The 16,104-nt window shown below is 29.2% G+C and overlaps 5 protein-coding genes across 12 annotated transcripts; 2 read left to right on the top strand and 3 right to left on the bottom strand.

Moving 5' to 3' along the window:
• Window positions 1-882: 882 nt before the first annotated feature.
• On the bottom strand, window positions 883-2,900 carry LOC118443614 (uncharacterized). 2 transcript variants are annotated; one of them, XM_035870849.2, is made up of 3 exons: window positions 2,770-2,900; window positions 2,183-2,555; window positions 883-1,869 (listed from the first exon to the last, which is right to left on the bottom strand). In XM_035870849.2, exons 2-3 carry the CDS (start codon window positions 2,288-2,290, stop codon window positions 1,279-1,281), a joined length of 699 nt encoding a protein of 232 aa, XP_035726742.1. In that variant the 5' UTR covers window positions 2,291-2,555; window positions 2,770-2,900; the 3' UTR covers window positions 883-1,278. The 2 variants fall into 2 exon arrangements, with proteins under 2 accessions (XP_035726742.1, XP_035726741.1); XM_035870848.2 differs by having other exon boundaries at window positions 2,183-2,650; window positions 2,770-2,833.
• A 6-nt stretch (window positions 2,901-2,906) lies between these two features.
• On the top strand, window positions 2,907-6,405 carry LOC118443608 (ATP-binding cassette sub-family F member 3). 3 transcript variants are annotated; one of them, XM_035870835.2, is made up of 9 exons: window positions 2,907-3,045; window positions 3,140-3,245; window positions 3,674-3,860; window positions 3,929-4,269; window positions 4,350-4,848; window positions 4,920-5,143; window positions 5,242-5,606; window positions 5,712-5,932; window positions 6,051-6,402. In XM_035870835.2, the coding sequence occupies exons 1-9, from the start codon at window positions 2,973-2,975 to the stop codon at window positions 6,195-6,197; spliced, it is 2,163 nt and encodes a 720-aa protein (XP_035726728.1). In that variant the 5' UTR covers window positions 2,907-2,972; the 3' UTR covers window positions 6,198-6,402. The 3 variants fall into 3 exon arrangements, with proteins under 3 accessions (XP_035726728.1, XP_035726730.1, XP_035726729.1); XM_035870837.2 differs by lacking the exon at window positions 2,907-3,045 and having other exon boundaries at window positions 3,138-3,240; window positions 6,051-6,404; XM_035870836.2 differs by lacking the exons at window positions 2,907-3,045; window positions 3,140-3,245 and adding an exon at window positions 3,373-3,513 and having other exon boundaries at window positions 6,051-6,405.
• A 367-nt stretch (window positions 6,406-6,772) lies between these two features.
• LOC118443611 (uncharacterized) lies at window positions 6,773-10,793 on the bottom strand. Its single transcript, XM_035870844.2, has 5 exons — window positions 10,493-10,793; window positions 9,908-10,074; window positions 9,487-9,794; window positions 8,698-9,325; window positions 6,773-7,688 (listed from the first exon to the last, which is right to left on the bottom strand). Exons 2-5 carry the CDS (start codon window positions 10,056-10,058, stop codon window positions 7,561-7,563), a joined length of 1,215 nt encoding a protein of 404 aa, XP_035726737.2. The 5' UTR covers window positions 10,059-10,074; window positions 10,493-10,793; the 3' UTR covers window positions 6,773-7,560.
• A 539-nt stretch (window positions 10,794-11,332) lies between these two features.
• On the bottom strand, window positions 11,333-14,649 carry LOC118443613 (uncharacterized). Of its 5 annotated transcripts, none has more exons than XM_085658317.1 (8): window positions 14,509-14,649; window positions 14,267-14,346; window positions 13,192-13,413; window positions 12,798-12,932; window positions 12,291-12,485; window positions 12,011-12,203; window positions 11,754-11,925; window positions 11,333-11,660 (listed from the first exon to the last, which is right to left on the bottom strand). In XM_085658317.1, the coding sequence occupies exons 4-8, from the start codon at window positions 12,816-12,818 to the stop codon at window positions 11,504-11,506; spliced, it is 738 nt and encodes a 245-aa protein (XP_085514443.1). In that variant the 5' UTR covers window positions 12,819-12,932; window positions 13,192-13,413; window positions 14,267-14,346; window positions 14,509-14,649; the 3' UTR covers window positions 11,333-11,503. The 5 variants fall into 5 exon arrangements, with proteins under 5 accessions (XP_085514443.1, XP_035726740.2, XP_085514444.1 ...); XM_035870847.2 differs by having other exon boundaries at window positions 13,192-13,295; XM_085658318.1 differs by having other exon boundaries at window positions 13,192-13,295; window positions 14,267-14,299; window positions 14,509-14,632.
• Window positions 14,003-15,534, top strand: LOC118443612 (uncharacterized). The gene is made up of 5 exons (XM_035870845.2): window positions 14,003-14,119; window positions 14,312-14,400; window positions 14,484-14,670; window positions 14,796-14,937; window positions 15,107-15,534. The coding sequence occupies exons 1-5, from the start codon at window positions 14,090-14,092 to the stop codon at window positions 15,508-15,510; spliced, it is 852 nt and encodes a 283-aa protein (XP_035726738.1). The 5' UTR covers window positions 14,003-14,089; the 3' UTR covers window positions 15,511-15,534.
• The last annotated feature ends 570 nt before the right edge of the window (window positions 15,535-16,104 follow it).

Genomic DNA, 16,104 nt, shown 5'->3' with positions numbered 1-16,104 from the left:
AATAGAAGAGAGTGAGAGAGAGAGAGAGAGATAGCACGTTCCTTCCCTTCCCCTTCCCTTCCTATACCCCTCACGTTTCGTACTCGTGCTACGCGAACAGTCAGCAGAGACGCGCGAATACTACGGTCTTTGCTCGCTCTTGCACTTCCCGTTGTTCTTGAAACCCCTCTTCTTCTACTCTTTTGCGACTGCCTCAAAAAACCTTTCTCCTCTCTCTCTCTCCTCTTCTCTGCCTCCCTTCTTTCTTCCCACCCCCTGTCTACTCTTATCCCTCTTCGATGCTTTGTCCACTATCTTATTATCACATTTCACTTTTCGGACAGCTAAATTCATTTTTCTATCATTTTCTTTCATCTCGTTTTTTTTTTTTTTTTTTTTTAATCCGTATTTAAACGTACGACTTCATCGGTTCTTTCTCATAATTCTCTTGAAATTACAGAATTTTTTTAAATCTCTCTCTCTGTCTCTTTCTCTATATATAAAACTTTTCCTACGTTTCCGGAATAGTTAACAAATTTTTTTTTCTTTTTTATAAAATTCTGCTTTTTAAATTACAACGTAATCGTAACTTTTATTTTATATTTACTTACATGTAAAGAGGAGGCACGTTTGAAAAAACATATATACGATACAGAGTAAGGGTATAATTCAGTTTTCTTATTAATTTCAATGTTATGACATCTTTTGAATAAAGGATGTAAATTAAAATTAAGCAGATGTACAATTTGATAAAAAATAAAACATATCTGATACTACAGTCTTAACGTGCCTATATATATAAATATATATGTATATATATATATATATATACATATATATTTATATACATTAATATTTTCATTCTTTATGTAGAAAGTTCTGTCTATAATAAATTTCATATTAGTATAAATAAATGAACAAATAATAATTAGTTATCAAACGAATTTATAGTTTATATTAGTTGAATAGAGAGAAATTTATATTATTCATTTCATTCATTAATAACCAATTTGCAAAAAAAAAAAGCTTTGATCATAATGCAAGCATATTTTGATGTTAAAATACACCAGCAACTATTAATTTTTGAGAACACGGGTGGCTGATATATATATATATAAAGTCTTTTTAATATTGACATATACTATAGATAAAATTAACTGTGTTGTACGAATAAAGTTTCTAAAGAATAAGAACAAAGTTATCACTATTATATACCATGCGTGTATATAATAGTCTTATATATAATAATACCATGTTTGTATCAATACATTTGTATGGCAATTAATGAAAAGAAACATTTCATCCGTAATCTACACTCAGAGCACTTAAGCCCTTTTTCTTGATAGCTTCTGCTACAGCTCGCTCTAAGAAATCTTCTTGTTGATCATTATCACCTATTTTACCAACATCCCAAGTTGACTCATTATAACGTGGTATCTCTACAGGATCATGTAATTTCAAAGAATTTGCTGATGATGCAGCTATGGAATTAGAAAAATCTCCTGTATCTTCCATATGACTGGATGGACAACACGATACATTTGTATAATCATTATTAGTCCAATAGCCAGGTACCCCATTATTATAGAAAGTATCAGATTGAGAAACGAGTTCTGTTGATTGAACCAAACCGTGATTACGAATTGCCATCATTACAGCTGTATTTTCCATATCATTTCCCCTAAATACACGAAATTCTGGATCTTCCACAGAATAGGATTCAGATGGCATGATAAAATTTTCCAGCATTTTATTAATAGTATTGTCTACAAATCCTTTTGCCACTTGGCAGGCTTGCCATCGCCTTAATTTCTCTCGTCTTTCAACTTCTTCATGCTCAACATTTTCTGTCTCTTGTATTGTATGTTTGCTGTTGCATGATGTTTTATCCTGATAATAATATCAATTTGAAAGTTTCATTAACAAAATCAAATTATTTGTTTCATGGTAAAACAACAAGCTGTTCTATATGAATAAAATTATATTTCAAGGTATATATATATATATATATATATATATATATATATCAGGCAATATACACAAACATATATATATATATCAGACTATATATACACGCATTATTGCTTAATATATATATATATATATATGTATGTATATATTAAGCAATTAATTAAAATAATACATACTTAGTCTTGTAACAATGTCGTGTATAAGTCTCTCTAAAGTTTTAATAAATAATTACCGTTTCCCAATAATTTTCATCGACTTTAATGCATCGTGTACGTTGTCGTTTTGGAGGAGCTGGTCTTTCATGATCATCGGTATCTGATTCCTCGACATCTGTCGCCATTTTCTTGATATTTTATGCAACTATATATTTTATTCGAGCGTTCACTTTACAGTTATAAATAAGTAGAATATTTTCAATAAAGAAAGAGATCGATGACTCTGTATTGTGACTTAATCCCTAATAATTCGATCCACTACAGTTCTTATACCATTGCTCGCATTGTAAATTTCACTTTCAATCTGTTGTTCCTTTACACACATTTTATCAAGAATATTTTAATAATCTCCAACAATCCAATTGTGTTTATATCCTGATTATGATCCTCCTAATGCGGAAGTTTAATTATTGATAATGTCAACACATAAGAGGATATGCAATACGAGCAAGGAGGAATGACTTCTGATAGTTTTAAGATGGCGACTATCGTGTAATATATATAGGATTATTGATAAAAGGATAATTAAGAAAAGGAATTTGTCATTAATATACATTTAATATCAAAAATCAATTACTTCGATAAATAATTTAATTAAACTTACGTGATAAAATAATACTTTACTTAAAAGAGTAAACTCTGATTGGATCGATCTCTCGACGATGACGAAATCGTATTTCAAAATGGCGTAAACATGTGTTCATGAAGATCAAAGGACGTTTGACGTTTGGTCCGTCAAGCAAGACGTTTTTCTAATTTATTATTAGGAAATTTATATTGAAACTTCGTCAGAATATTCCGGTTAATATGGCAACGTGTGGTGAATATATTCGTAGTCAATTTCCAACGATAGACGATGATTTATACCAATATGTAGAAGGTACATTTTTACTAATTAACCTAAGAAAAAAAATGTGTCTTCAAAAGTTCATAATAATGTAATTCAAACAATATAATTAATTTTGTTCGTATAGGTATTTTAGATAGTTCCAAAGATGATTTTGAAGATGGCGATGAGATTTATGAGGCTATCGGGGAAGTTTTACATGAAGTAGCTGATAAATCAGAAAACGAGGTTAGGTCTGTAAAACTCGTATTTACACTCACATATAATCATTTTTTATAGTCATAAATTTATAAATCTGTGTTTACAAACATTCTTTATAGGTTACTAGTCACTTATTTTCTAATTTTTTCTGATTGTCATATTTATTTAAAAATTTTTTTTTTACGAATTGCCATTGTAATTCTTATGAGGAAGATTTTAAACATAGATGCCCGACAATTCGTTTCTAATATGATTCTTGGAAATATAATAATTTATGATGTGATAGAAGCAAACTATGCGGTATGCATTATATATAAGCAGTATGGAATGATTATTAGTAATAAGATTAAATTTGATATATAAATATATTTTGATTATACACAAACAAATTTGCATTATGAAATATGTTCGCTTGAGAAATATTAAGTATTTTTTGTTTTGTTTTTTTTTTTTAATACAGAGAAATATGTGTGAAATTACTAGAAATGTTAAAAGGTAATACCGAAGAAGGACAAGTTGAAAGGAGAAAAAATGGTGTAAATAAAGTATTAAATGCTCCTGTTCATCTAGGAGCAATGGCTGCTACTTTGGAAGCACAAGTAGAACAAATTAAAAGTATATGGGTGACAACAAGGGACGATGCTATGGTAATTAATTATTTAATAATTTTTATTATAATTGGAATATCAATCAATTAATATGATTTTTATGATAGAAAGTGGATGCTAAAAAATTAGAAAAAGCAGAGGCTAAATTACAACAGAAACAAGAAAAAAGAGTTATAAATGAATTGGGTATAGCAGGCCGTACAAACAACATAAACCAAGCTACAGAATCTGCAAGTGCCAGTCAAATGACAAGTAAAAAAGATAGTAGAATGGAAACCAAAGGTGGAGTAAATAAGACACAAGATATCAGAATAGAAAACTTTGATGTTGCATACGGAGATAGAGTATTATTACAAGGTGCCGATTTAACTCTTGCATTTGGTAGACGCTATGGTTTAATTGGTAGAAATGGTCTGGGTAAGACCACATTGCTTAGAATGATATCCAGGTAATGATAAGTGATATTAATTTTTATTATTAATCTATTAACAATAAATTATTATTAATTTTTAATTATTATTAATTTAGTAAACAGCTTAGAATACCATCTCATGTACGAGTTCTACATGTAGAGCAAGAGGTAGCCGGTGATGATACATCGGCTCTCGAGTCTGTACTAGGATGTGATCAAGAAAGAAGTACTCTGTTAAGTCGAGAAACGGAATTACAAGCTGCAATAGAAAAAGATGGGGGTAAGACAAGTGATGCATTAGGAGAAGAATTAGCTCGAATATACGAAGCTATGCAGTTGGCTGAAGTCGATAAAGCACCAGCTAAAGCAAGTGCAATATTATCTGGACTTGGATTTTCTGTTGAAAGGCAATCTTGGCCTACCAAAGCTTTTTCTGGTGGTTGGAGGATGAGACTTGCTCTTGCAAGAGCACTTTTTTCTAGACCAGATCTTTTGTTACTTGATGAACCGACAAACATGCTTGATATCAAAGCTATACTTTGGCTTGAGAAATATTTACAATCCTGGCCAACGACTCTACTTGTTGTTTCTCACGACAGAAACTTTTTGGATACTGTATGCATTTTTACTATGTATTTGTTTCGATTTTGTTTTTCTTTTTTATTTATCGTGTATATGTATAATAGGTACCTACGGATATTTTATATTTACGAGGTCAAAAAATAGAGGCATATCGTGGTAATTATGAACAATTTTCCAAAACTAAAGGCGAACGCGAACGAAATCAACAAAGAGAATATGAAGCTCAACAAGCTAAAAGAGCCCACGTGCAAGAATTCATTGATCGCTTTCGTTATAATGCCAACCGTGCCTCTAGTGTACAAAGTAAAATAAAAATGTTGGAGAAATTGTAAGTTCTTTGAAACATAATGATCAATGACATAGTTTTATAATTTGGATCTGTTTCATAAACATATTTTTTTTTTCTTCTTTTATTTTATTTTATAGACCAGAATTAAAACCCATGGAAAAGGAAGGAGAAGTAACATTACGATTCCCTGACGTTGAACCATTAAGTCCTCCAATACTTCAGTTGAATGAAGTTTCATTTCGTTATGAAACTGGAAACGATAATTCATACGTCTTTACTGGTGTAAATTTAACGGCAAGCTTACAATCTCGTATTTGTATTGTGGGTGAAAATGGTGCGGGTAAAACCACGTTATTAAAAATAATAACAAATGCTTTAAGTCCAACACGAGGCACAGTGCACGTGCATCGTAACTTGAAATTTGGATATTTTAGTCAACATCACGTTGATCAATTAGATATGCGTGTATGTCCTGTCGAATTATTGCAAAATCATTTTCCAGGTATGTGACATAGGATTTGTCGTATAGTATGTTTTTATTTTTATCTCGCATTAATAATTCATTTTTTTTTTTTTTTTTTTTTTTTTTTTTTCTTTTTCTTTTTAGGTAAACCAATCGAGGAGTACAGACGAATGCTTGGTAGTTTTGGGATAAGTGGTGATTTAGCATTGCAAACGATCAATTCGTTATCAGGAGGCCAAAAATCAAGGGTAGCTTTTGCTTTAATGTGTGCAGCAATGCCAAATTTCTTAGTACTCGACGAACCTACGAATCATTTGGATATAGAATCAATCGAGGCATTAGGAAAAGCACTCAATAGCTGTCAAGTAAGATTTTTATATATAATTCCATTATGATTATTAAATGATTTATTATTGCGATATTTGTGTATACGATTTATTATATTATTCTTTGTTATTTATTTATTTATTTTTTTTTCTCTAGGCGGGTGTTATTTTAGTGTCGCACGACGAACGATTAATACGTATGGTTTGTACAGAGTTATGGGTCTGTGGCGAAGGATCAGTTCGGTGTATTGAAGGAGGCTTCGATGAATATCGTAGGATTATTGAAAGAGAGCTTGAAGTATAAAAAATATGATTTTGTTTATATGTTTTAATCTTACAAATTACTTATGCTACCTTGTATTAAATAATGCAATGTTATGAAAATTTTAGAAAATAATCGCGTTAATTAAATTCGTATACAATGCCATTTAATATCGTCCCCTCCCCCTTCGCCCTATATATAATTTATTTTTATTTAATCCACAATTCAGTACTTCCAATTTATTTATTCTTTACACATTATGGGTTCCTTATAGTTCATCGAATTGCGAAGATATGTTATATTTCTTTCTATAATAAAATTGAATAAATTAAATATATTGTTACATATATATATGTATATATATATACATATCATATATACATATATACATATATACAGATACACAACACAATACAGTCTTTAACTTCCATGCTTGTGTTGAATTTCTCAAAATATATTTTACAACATTATTCAAATTATTAATATTTTTTTTTTCTTTTTCAATACTTAATATACGATCATTATTGAATACATTTGAATTTTTTTTGTTTTTTTTTATTTTTTTTTTTTTATGTTTAATATGAGTTTTATTATCATATTAGATTCTAGTCATCCTTTATATTACTTTAATGAAGATCTCCGAGAGAAGAGTTTCCTAGTTAAAAAAATATTTTTCTTTATAATTCATAATAAATATCAGTTTTGAATATAACTAAGATATTTCTCAGTTTAATTTTACCCCTGATTATACTTACATATTGGAAATCGTTTGCTATGAAAATGTACATATGAAATAATGGATTATGAGAAACTATTGATAGAAATAAAAATATGTAACATTTTATATTTTTTAAATAATGTTACAACATAATGCATGTATATATGAACTTTTTAACAATTAGGTTGCATTAATACTTATTGTTGCAATTGTTTTCCAACATTATTTAACAAGTTTATGATCTCATGTTAGTTTTAACTTAAATATACCTATATTAATCATAGATATAATATGAAATTTTTTTGTGCATTGAAATTTTTACGAAAGAATGTCTGACATATAATAAAGGATTAAAACTGAAACATAGAAAAATTGAAAGTCTGGCAGTATTAAATATTAGGTAAAAGCATTATAAACAGATTTATTACAGAGCAGAGTATCATTGCACTTTAGAAGGAAATTTTATATTTTCAATTACTATGTAATAACTCCTCAGATTTTTTTTTGTTAAATTTAATTATAATTACAACTCTAAATAGACCTTCTCAATACACTTTCAATAACAGTAACTTAGATTCTCTGCAAACACAATTTTTCTATGTATTCACACATTATTATTTTGTTAATGTGTAAAACAATGTTAAATGCTGATCTTTTTTCATAAACAAAATGAGATAACTTAGGTAACTAAAAGTTTTTAACATGCCACGTTGATTGCATTGTATTACCACTGTTACTAGACGAAACACTTAAGGGAAGTATTGTATTTGGATTAGATGTTTGTTGAGGCGGTGCTGGAGCCTGTTGCTTTGCAGCTGTAATTTTTTAATCATTTTTATTATATCTTTAATATACTTATTAATTTCATACATATACTTTTCTTATATAAAGCTATACCAATTTACATAGATAGAGTTATATACATGCAGCATGCAATTAAACATGAAAATTATAGCAATTATTTACAGAATTTATATTAAATTCATTATATTTAAATAACGTGCTATGAAATGTTTATTAATGGGTTAACTTAAGAGATTTTCGATTTATTAATGTGGACATATGAAATTTATTTTTATTAAAAATACAATATGATATGTATGTATAAAAAAAAGTGAGTGAGAAATGAATGATTTTGTGATATTTTTTATCACGAAAAAAGTTTAAAATGATGACTTTTTATAATAATAAATTGATTGTTTATTATTATAAAAATATACAAAATATATTTTTATAATAATAAATTGATGAATAATGTTATGGTGAATTTGATTTATCCAGATTATTGCAGATGAAAACCCTATAACCCTTTTCCGATAAATGAATAATTGTACTAGCATTACATTCATTTTTAGAACAGTTGGCACAGTTACAATAAATCAAACTATAACAGTACCTATTATTAAACCAAACCAGCTCGAATACATGCGATCATCAATTGTATCAAATGACTCTTAAATAAATCATTAGCTATAATGTGATAGGATGCAAGATAGTCCTTGATTAGTGAATTGATTATTCTTTTTAAAAAGTTAGATAAAAAATTGACAAATATATGTATAAGTACATGCTTAGAGTCATTGAATAAAAACTAAGCTATTGTTGTAAATAAATAAAAGAGAAATTGTGTATTATTAGTGAGAAATCTATTAATCAAAAATAATTTATAAGGACTATCCATGAATCAGTATGAAAGCATATATATATATATATATATATATATATATATATATATATATGCACATCAAACAAATATCTCAGATATCTGCTGTTTAACATTAAATTTCTTGAGCGTATTAAATTTATTTTTACTTTTTTTCTTACCATTTCTACTGCTGTAGATCTTTGTAAATCCTCTAAAAGCTTCTGGTGGTGGAAAATTCGAAACAGAATGAAACATTTCTGCAAATCTTATCTCCAAATCAAGATTAGAATTTGTAGCTTGTCCATTTCTCATCGACGAGCCTCTCGTAGGAGGTGTTGGTGGTGGAGGTGGAGGTGCAGCCAATCTTTGGTGAGTTGGAGGACGATGCGGAAGAGGTGGAGGTGGCGGAGGAATGCAGGGGGCTGTAACCGTAACTCTGGAAGGTGGTGGTGGTGCTGCTCTTGTTATCATCATTGAAGATGTCGCTCTGGATATTGGAGGAGATGGCGGTCTAGCAATAGGAGGTCTAAGAACACGATTCGTGGGTCTTGATTGAGGTTCATTTAAGCAATCCTGCGATTGATGAAGGGATGGTGGTGTTGGGGCAAGAACTGGTGGAGACCTGGGTAACCTCATGCTTTGTGCTCTTGAGACACTCCCAGAACTTGTTAAACTTAATTTCTTAGGAGGTGGCGATGGTTTCTGAGGAGCTGTGGATGGTGGTGGTGGTTTAGGCGCGAGTGTTGGTTTGCCAAAGCCTTTATGTCCATCTGTATTAGAATTTGCTGAATCTGCTCCACTTGATACCTGTATAATAATAATAATAATAATAATAATAATAATAATAATAATAATAATAATAATAACAATAATAATTAATAATAATAAAATGTTGTTCCATTGGAAATAACATCAACATTATACACATATATTATATAACTAATCAGAAATGAATATATTTCTCTTACTTGAGGAAATACTTGAGGTTTTTGTGTAGCTGGAGGTGGAATTGGAGGAGGCCCTCGTTTAACATTTTGATTCAAATTACCAGATGAATTAGAGAAATTACTGTTATTGATAGTAGTATGCGAATCTTTTTCAATTGTGTTTCCTCTAAGACCCGTTGGCTTTAACTTTGGCATACCACTTGAAAATAATCCACCTAGGCCTATTGGTCCACTATTGTTATTATTAGCAATACTACTACTGAATGTATTAGGGCCATTGTTACCACTACTGCCGGAAGTTATAGAAGTTGAATCACCTTTGACTTTACCTATAGGTAAAAATCAATATTTAATACTTTGATTTGTTAAATGTATATCTATTTAATTTCATAAAGAATTATATGAATTAATATAAATGAAGCATCTTTGAGTCAAGGCATACCACTTATAGCTGGTGCGCTTTTATCTACCGTAACTGTCTTCCTTAGAGCTTTTCCTTCTCTAATTGATTGTAACAACAAACTCCTATCTTGTTCACCTGACACAGGAGGAGGCGCGGTAAAAGCAGGAGGTAGTGGCGGTGGTGCCGGCATTTTTATTTCTTTTTTACTATACATCAACAACAGTAAATAATTATATACATTTTTTCTTTCTCTTTCTTTTTTTTTTTTCTTTTTTCTTCTATTATTTTCTCACATAAGATAAAAAGACATTTTGGAAAATTGGAAAGAAAGAATACAAGGATGAAGAAAATATATTCCATTGGCGATATATATTTATTTTTAAATAAAAGAATTAATTTCTTAATATAAAACCAATGAAAACGGCAACGGCTCTGTTATAAATTTCTAATTATAAATTTAATGGGCGTCTATTATATTGTGAAAAGTTAGAAAATTAGGTTACAGTTGTTATCTTCTTAAAGGATAAAATATTCCATACAATTTCAATCGAATTATAATCACATAAAAATATGCGAATACGGGTGGAGGGGAAGTGTGAATAACACTATGATAAATTTATTTACCTAAAACGGAACACTCGTTTCTGTGATGTCAAACATGCCTTGATAATCCATAAAACGCCTGTACACTTTTAACGTGTATTACTACGTTATATTCCTTTGAGTACACATCAATTATACTCGTGATATTGTCGATGTTTCTAACATCAACTAGAATTATAATGACAAGGAGGAATAAAAATTGACATTTGGATAAAAATCTTTCATCCAGTATGATATACTATATGTTGGCAGAAAAAGTTCAACTTCCGAATGTCGAGTATCTTGATACGAGTGGCGATTGTTACGACCTGGCGATTGGTCTCGATAAACTTATGAATCAACTGGAATCGGCCATATATACGATCCAATTACGATGCGACGATAAAAAATCTTTGAGATGATTGGACGTTTTCTAACCTTAACAATACAGTATTATCCAATCACGTGCAATTACAAACTGTCGCGTCATGGCGATAACCCTTGAGTGATTAGTATACAGTGGGAGTGGCAAATTGAAATGGAATAAAAATATTATTAAATAGTATTAGAGCCAACGTAAAATGTTTTTCAATTTTTCTATTATTAATCATAACAAACAAAGCAATTATATTTTTTATTTTCAAATAGATATACTTATACGTAACATAAATTTTATTATACATAAAAAAAAAAAAAGAAAATAGACTACAAAAAATCGATCTAATTGCTCTATAATCCCAACAATATCAATCTTTTTATTTAAAGTTGTTTTCATTCATAAAAAATAGATAAAAGATAATAGAAAATTGTCTTCATAACTCATACACACACACACACACACACACATATATATATATATATACTTATACATATATATATATATACAAACATATATCATACACTTTATATAAAATTAGTTTTAATAATAGCAATTAATTCATAAATATTGAAAAACTTAATTGTATCAAATTATTCTTAAATTATTATCATAATAATTGGAATATGAGACAGATAATATTTGATCCGTTTTTTCTTCGTAATTTTTTGATCAACTCACATTATTCCGAATTGATTCATGAAATTTTTGAAAAGTCTTGGCGTTATCAAACAATTTTTATAAACTCTTGTACAATCACGATTATCATCACGACCTATCGAAATCGCATCTTGTATAAGTGTCCCATTTGTCGCATCTTTGAACCATCTATGACTACAATGATAAGATAATAAGAATAATATGTAACTAATACCAATACCATTTACTAAACAACATTTAAAAGAATGATTTTAATCAAAATGATACCTGGATAAACCATCGATAATTTTTTCTGTACTCGTAGGATTATCTGCACGACTGGCGGCCGATACGATCGAACAAACAATATGTTGCATACAAGGAGCTATATAATTATTGGAAAAAATTATTTCATTAATTGTATTACCCATTGTTGACCATTCCATTCCCTCGTCCGTTCCTGAAAATATAAAAACATTATTATAATATATTATTTTTAATCATTGTTATATATGATAAAAAAAAAAAATGTATGATCAACCAACGATAATGCGATTGCGATGACGGTGTAATTGGTTTTGAAAATAGTGGTGCAATTAAAGAAGAAATTCCTGTCACCAATCCAGCGATTGTTAATGCTTTTGTATTAACACTGAGAAGCGTTGGCGAATGTTCGTTCTCTTCATTTTTATACAGTAATGGAATAGAAATAAAAGGTATTGATACGTCCCAACTGATCTAAGAAAATTTCAATAGTCAAAAATAAAATTAAAATTTTTTTTATATAATATGAAATAATCGACTTTTTTTTTCTAGCCAACTTACATCGATATTTCCTTCTTCGGAATCGAACGAAATAAATCGTGGTTTCGAATGACCATAAAATGGATTTTTCATTTTGGAAGTTTTTCCTTTATCGAATCCAGTAGATATATAATCGGCTGTTGTTAATTGTATAATAAGAAACACAAGTAAGAAGGTCACGTTCATTTTTGAAAAACTTTCGTATATCGTATGTTCCTAATAAAAACACATGGATTAATTAAAGAAAAACTTTTTGATTATATTGTTAAATAAATTTCCATGACATAATGATAATAGAGAATATTTTCACTTTCAAAGAATTATTATTAGAATAGATACGGATAAACTATAATCACATACAATAATCACATTCACTTCACGTTTATAAACATATTTAAAAAAAAAATGTATTACAACGAAGGAAAAAAAACAAAAAAAAAAAAAAAACAAGGAAATAACGAAGAAAAGATAAACTAATTGTAAATTTTTAACGAATATTATAATAATAAATGTGTATTCTTAGCTTACTTTTATCAAACACGATGGCATTGATGGACAGTTTCTTACAAAGTCGAGTTCTAGCTAGCTAGCAGACTATGTATAATGCCTAGCCCACCCCTTCGACGAACAGGAAATTCCTTTTCTCGAATAGAATTAACGAGCCTAAAGGAAGAACGATAGACTAAATTGTACCAGGGAAATGGACATTAGCAATTATTATATCTTATTATTTATCACTTAAAATTATATGTTACTTATAAAAAAAAAAAAAAATTTTACATGTGCATAAATACATTTCTCTCCGCTAATTATCATTTTTATTTTAAATAGAGTAAACATATGTACTTATATCGAAATTATTAACAATTGCTATACTATTATTTTCACTTGGATAGAAAGAAAAATAAAAAGGTCTCCTTACGTGAAAGAGACGAATTGTCCAATTACGCACGTACACTGCACATGTCGTGCCTTTCGCGTAACTTTCGCAAATTTTCCTAAGCAACGTCCAGAACGAATTCCATTCTGCAAAGACAAATGTACATATATAGAATCTATGAAATGTTTACGCTCATTTCTTTTCACTGTCGTTAATATTGCTCCAAAGTATGTACATCCACTTTCTCGCTTTAGAATTGTTTACCTTGAAACGATATCTAAAATTAAGACTTATCAACGATAATAAAATTATAGACATTTTCCTGTTACCTTATGTATATCATATTTATTAAAATATTTATACAATCGAATAATCGAATGTAATTATTATATTAATATCTTATAGCTGATGATAAAAAAGAAAAAAAAAAAAAAGAGAGAAGAAAAAAAACTATAAATAAAACACAATTTAAAATACATAGACTATATACATGGTATATTTTTAGAATAAGACTGAAACTGAAAAATCAGTTTGACACGTTAATAGTCGAACAATTAATGTTGCAAAAGACAAATTATTTCAGCTTCGAAATAATTGTGAGTACTCACAATTTCGGTAAGAGTGACCTGCAATAATAACAATGCTAGAGGAGAGTGCTTTCGGTGACAAAAGATATATACCTATAGAATGTATTCTTACTTACTAAAAGAATGACGCGAGAAGGTAGTAGAACGTCACGCATCGTGATAATATCACATGGAAATCTAACAATGAAAGCGAAACCGTACTGCAATTATGTCGACGATTTGTCATATCCACAAAGGGGTGGTACAGAACTATATATGTCAGAAACAGAGTCTTATTTTCACAGTTTCTAGTGAAAGCATTCCCGTATGGACATCTGCTAAGAGACGAATTACTTTTTTAATTTACTTTGTGAATGAATTATTTCAGATCATTAACCCTCAAGGTAAACTTCAAATAAAAATCAATTTATTAATAAGATAATATTATAATAATTAAATGTACGCGCGTACGTAATTTTATGTTTATTATTACAATTTGTAATTAAAATTGGAATAAAATAAAAATCTAAGAAAAAGAAACTTATACTCACGTGTTTCTTTTAATTATTATCATTTTTCTTTTTCTTTTTTTACAGATGTCACAAGATAATTTAAATAATATCATAGTGGCCTTCATATTTTTGGCGGTCCATGCGAATTGTATTCCCAAATATGACGACAGAGGGTAAGAGATAATAAGAAAATATTAATTATTATAATATTACAGTTCACGAAATAATTCCTTAATTGTTTATTTAATTCATATAGTTTTATACCAAGTTCGATAGCTTACATGGAAAAAATTGGTAAGGCACAGGATCAAGTGGCAATGCCATCCCAAGCCGAAATTCGGACTGATACATCAATGAAACATGAGGAAACTACGATCAATGATATCTCGGATCGTAATCAAGAAGCACGCTTTGGTTTCACTAATATTGGAAGTTCTGGTTCTGTAAGTATAAAATTTGTATAGACCATTTGGTTCTTTTTTAACGATTTTAAACTCCAAATAAATATCATGTCAATCCCTTATAGATATTTAGATTAAAATATCTATCGAACTATTTATACTCATAGGGTTACGCTATATCACCTTATGCTCCAGCAAAAATAGATTTGGGTGGACTTCTCTTAGGTGCTATTATAGGAGTCGGTTCCATTCTCATCATTCCAAAATTATTATACGTTCTATCGGGTACCTACGGAAATTATGCGAGAAGTAAGTATTATTAAAATTCAAATGTAACATTTATACCTATGGTATAAATGCAAAAATATATAAGCATCCGTCGAAACAAGTCCATATTAGAAATTAGAATGTATTTTATAATGATTAAAAAAAAAAAAAAAAAAAAAAAAAAAGAAGGAAAAAAAAGAATTCTTTACAGGCGAAGAAAATGGTTTTGCACAATCGATGACAAAATTGGACGACGCATTGGCTCGTCACGGTATAGATACAACATCTTGTATGCAACGAGCTGTTTGTACTTATTCTCAACAAGCTGCTGCAGCTGTAAAAGTAGCCGACGAGGAGAACGAAGATGAAAAGATATCTTCTTTCGATAGAATGATAGATGCGATAACTACCAATCAAGTTTTTCGAACAGCCATGCAAGGGACGGCGATACAAGAGGCAGTAGAAGCAGGTCATTCTGGTAAAAATTGTTCATATTCTTATCCCCATTGTGGTTTCTCTTTGGAAACAATGCTATCGCTCTTATCAAACATTATAACGGCTATATCGACGGCGAATACACGAGCTGCGTCGTCTACAACATCTCCGTTACTATAACTATCTTATCATTAGTTAAATAAATATAATATCTTTATTTCTTAAGCTTATTTGTATTTGCAACGTCGAAGAGGAAGAAGAAGAAAAAAAAGAAAAAAAAAAAAGAAAAAAAAAGAAAAAAAAAAAAAGAAAAAAGAAAAGAAGAAACAACATATTTATTTTAGTTTTCTCGACTCTATCGATTAATCTCAATCCAAGTTTTTATTTTCCTTTTATCATGTGTATATATATATATATATATTTATATACATATATACATATAGAGAAATTGTATACATATAGTAAAGACGAAATATTTTCCTGCCATGATATCGTATAAAGAATTATAACTCTTCTCGTGCATTGATTTGTGCACTATAAATACTCCCTTTTTCTTTGGACATGAAAAAACTCAATATCATTCGGACAAGAAAAATAGAGTCGACTAGAGAATTTATGAATTTGAGAAATACATATTAAAAATACATATTATACATGATTCGTGATATATATGTGTATATATATATACACATATATATTTTTTTCTTTGTAAATTCTTAGCTATCTATACTATATTCATGATATTGACTTATGAATGTACATATAGAATGCATT

The sequence above is a fragment of the Vespa mandarinia genome, chromosome 7 (genome assembly GCF_050613455.1).
Source record: "Vespa mandarinia isolate Hongniang chromosome 7, ASM5061345v1, whole genome shotgun sequence".
NCBI lineage: Eukaryota > Metazoa > Arthropoda > Insecta > Hymenoptera > Vespidae > Vespa > Vespa mandarinia.
The sequence above is the reverse complement of the archived record's forward strand: the minus strand, read 5'-3'. Positions and strand labels throughout refer to the sequence as shown.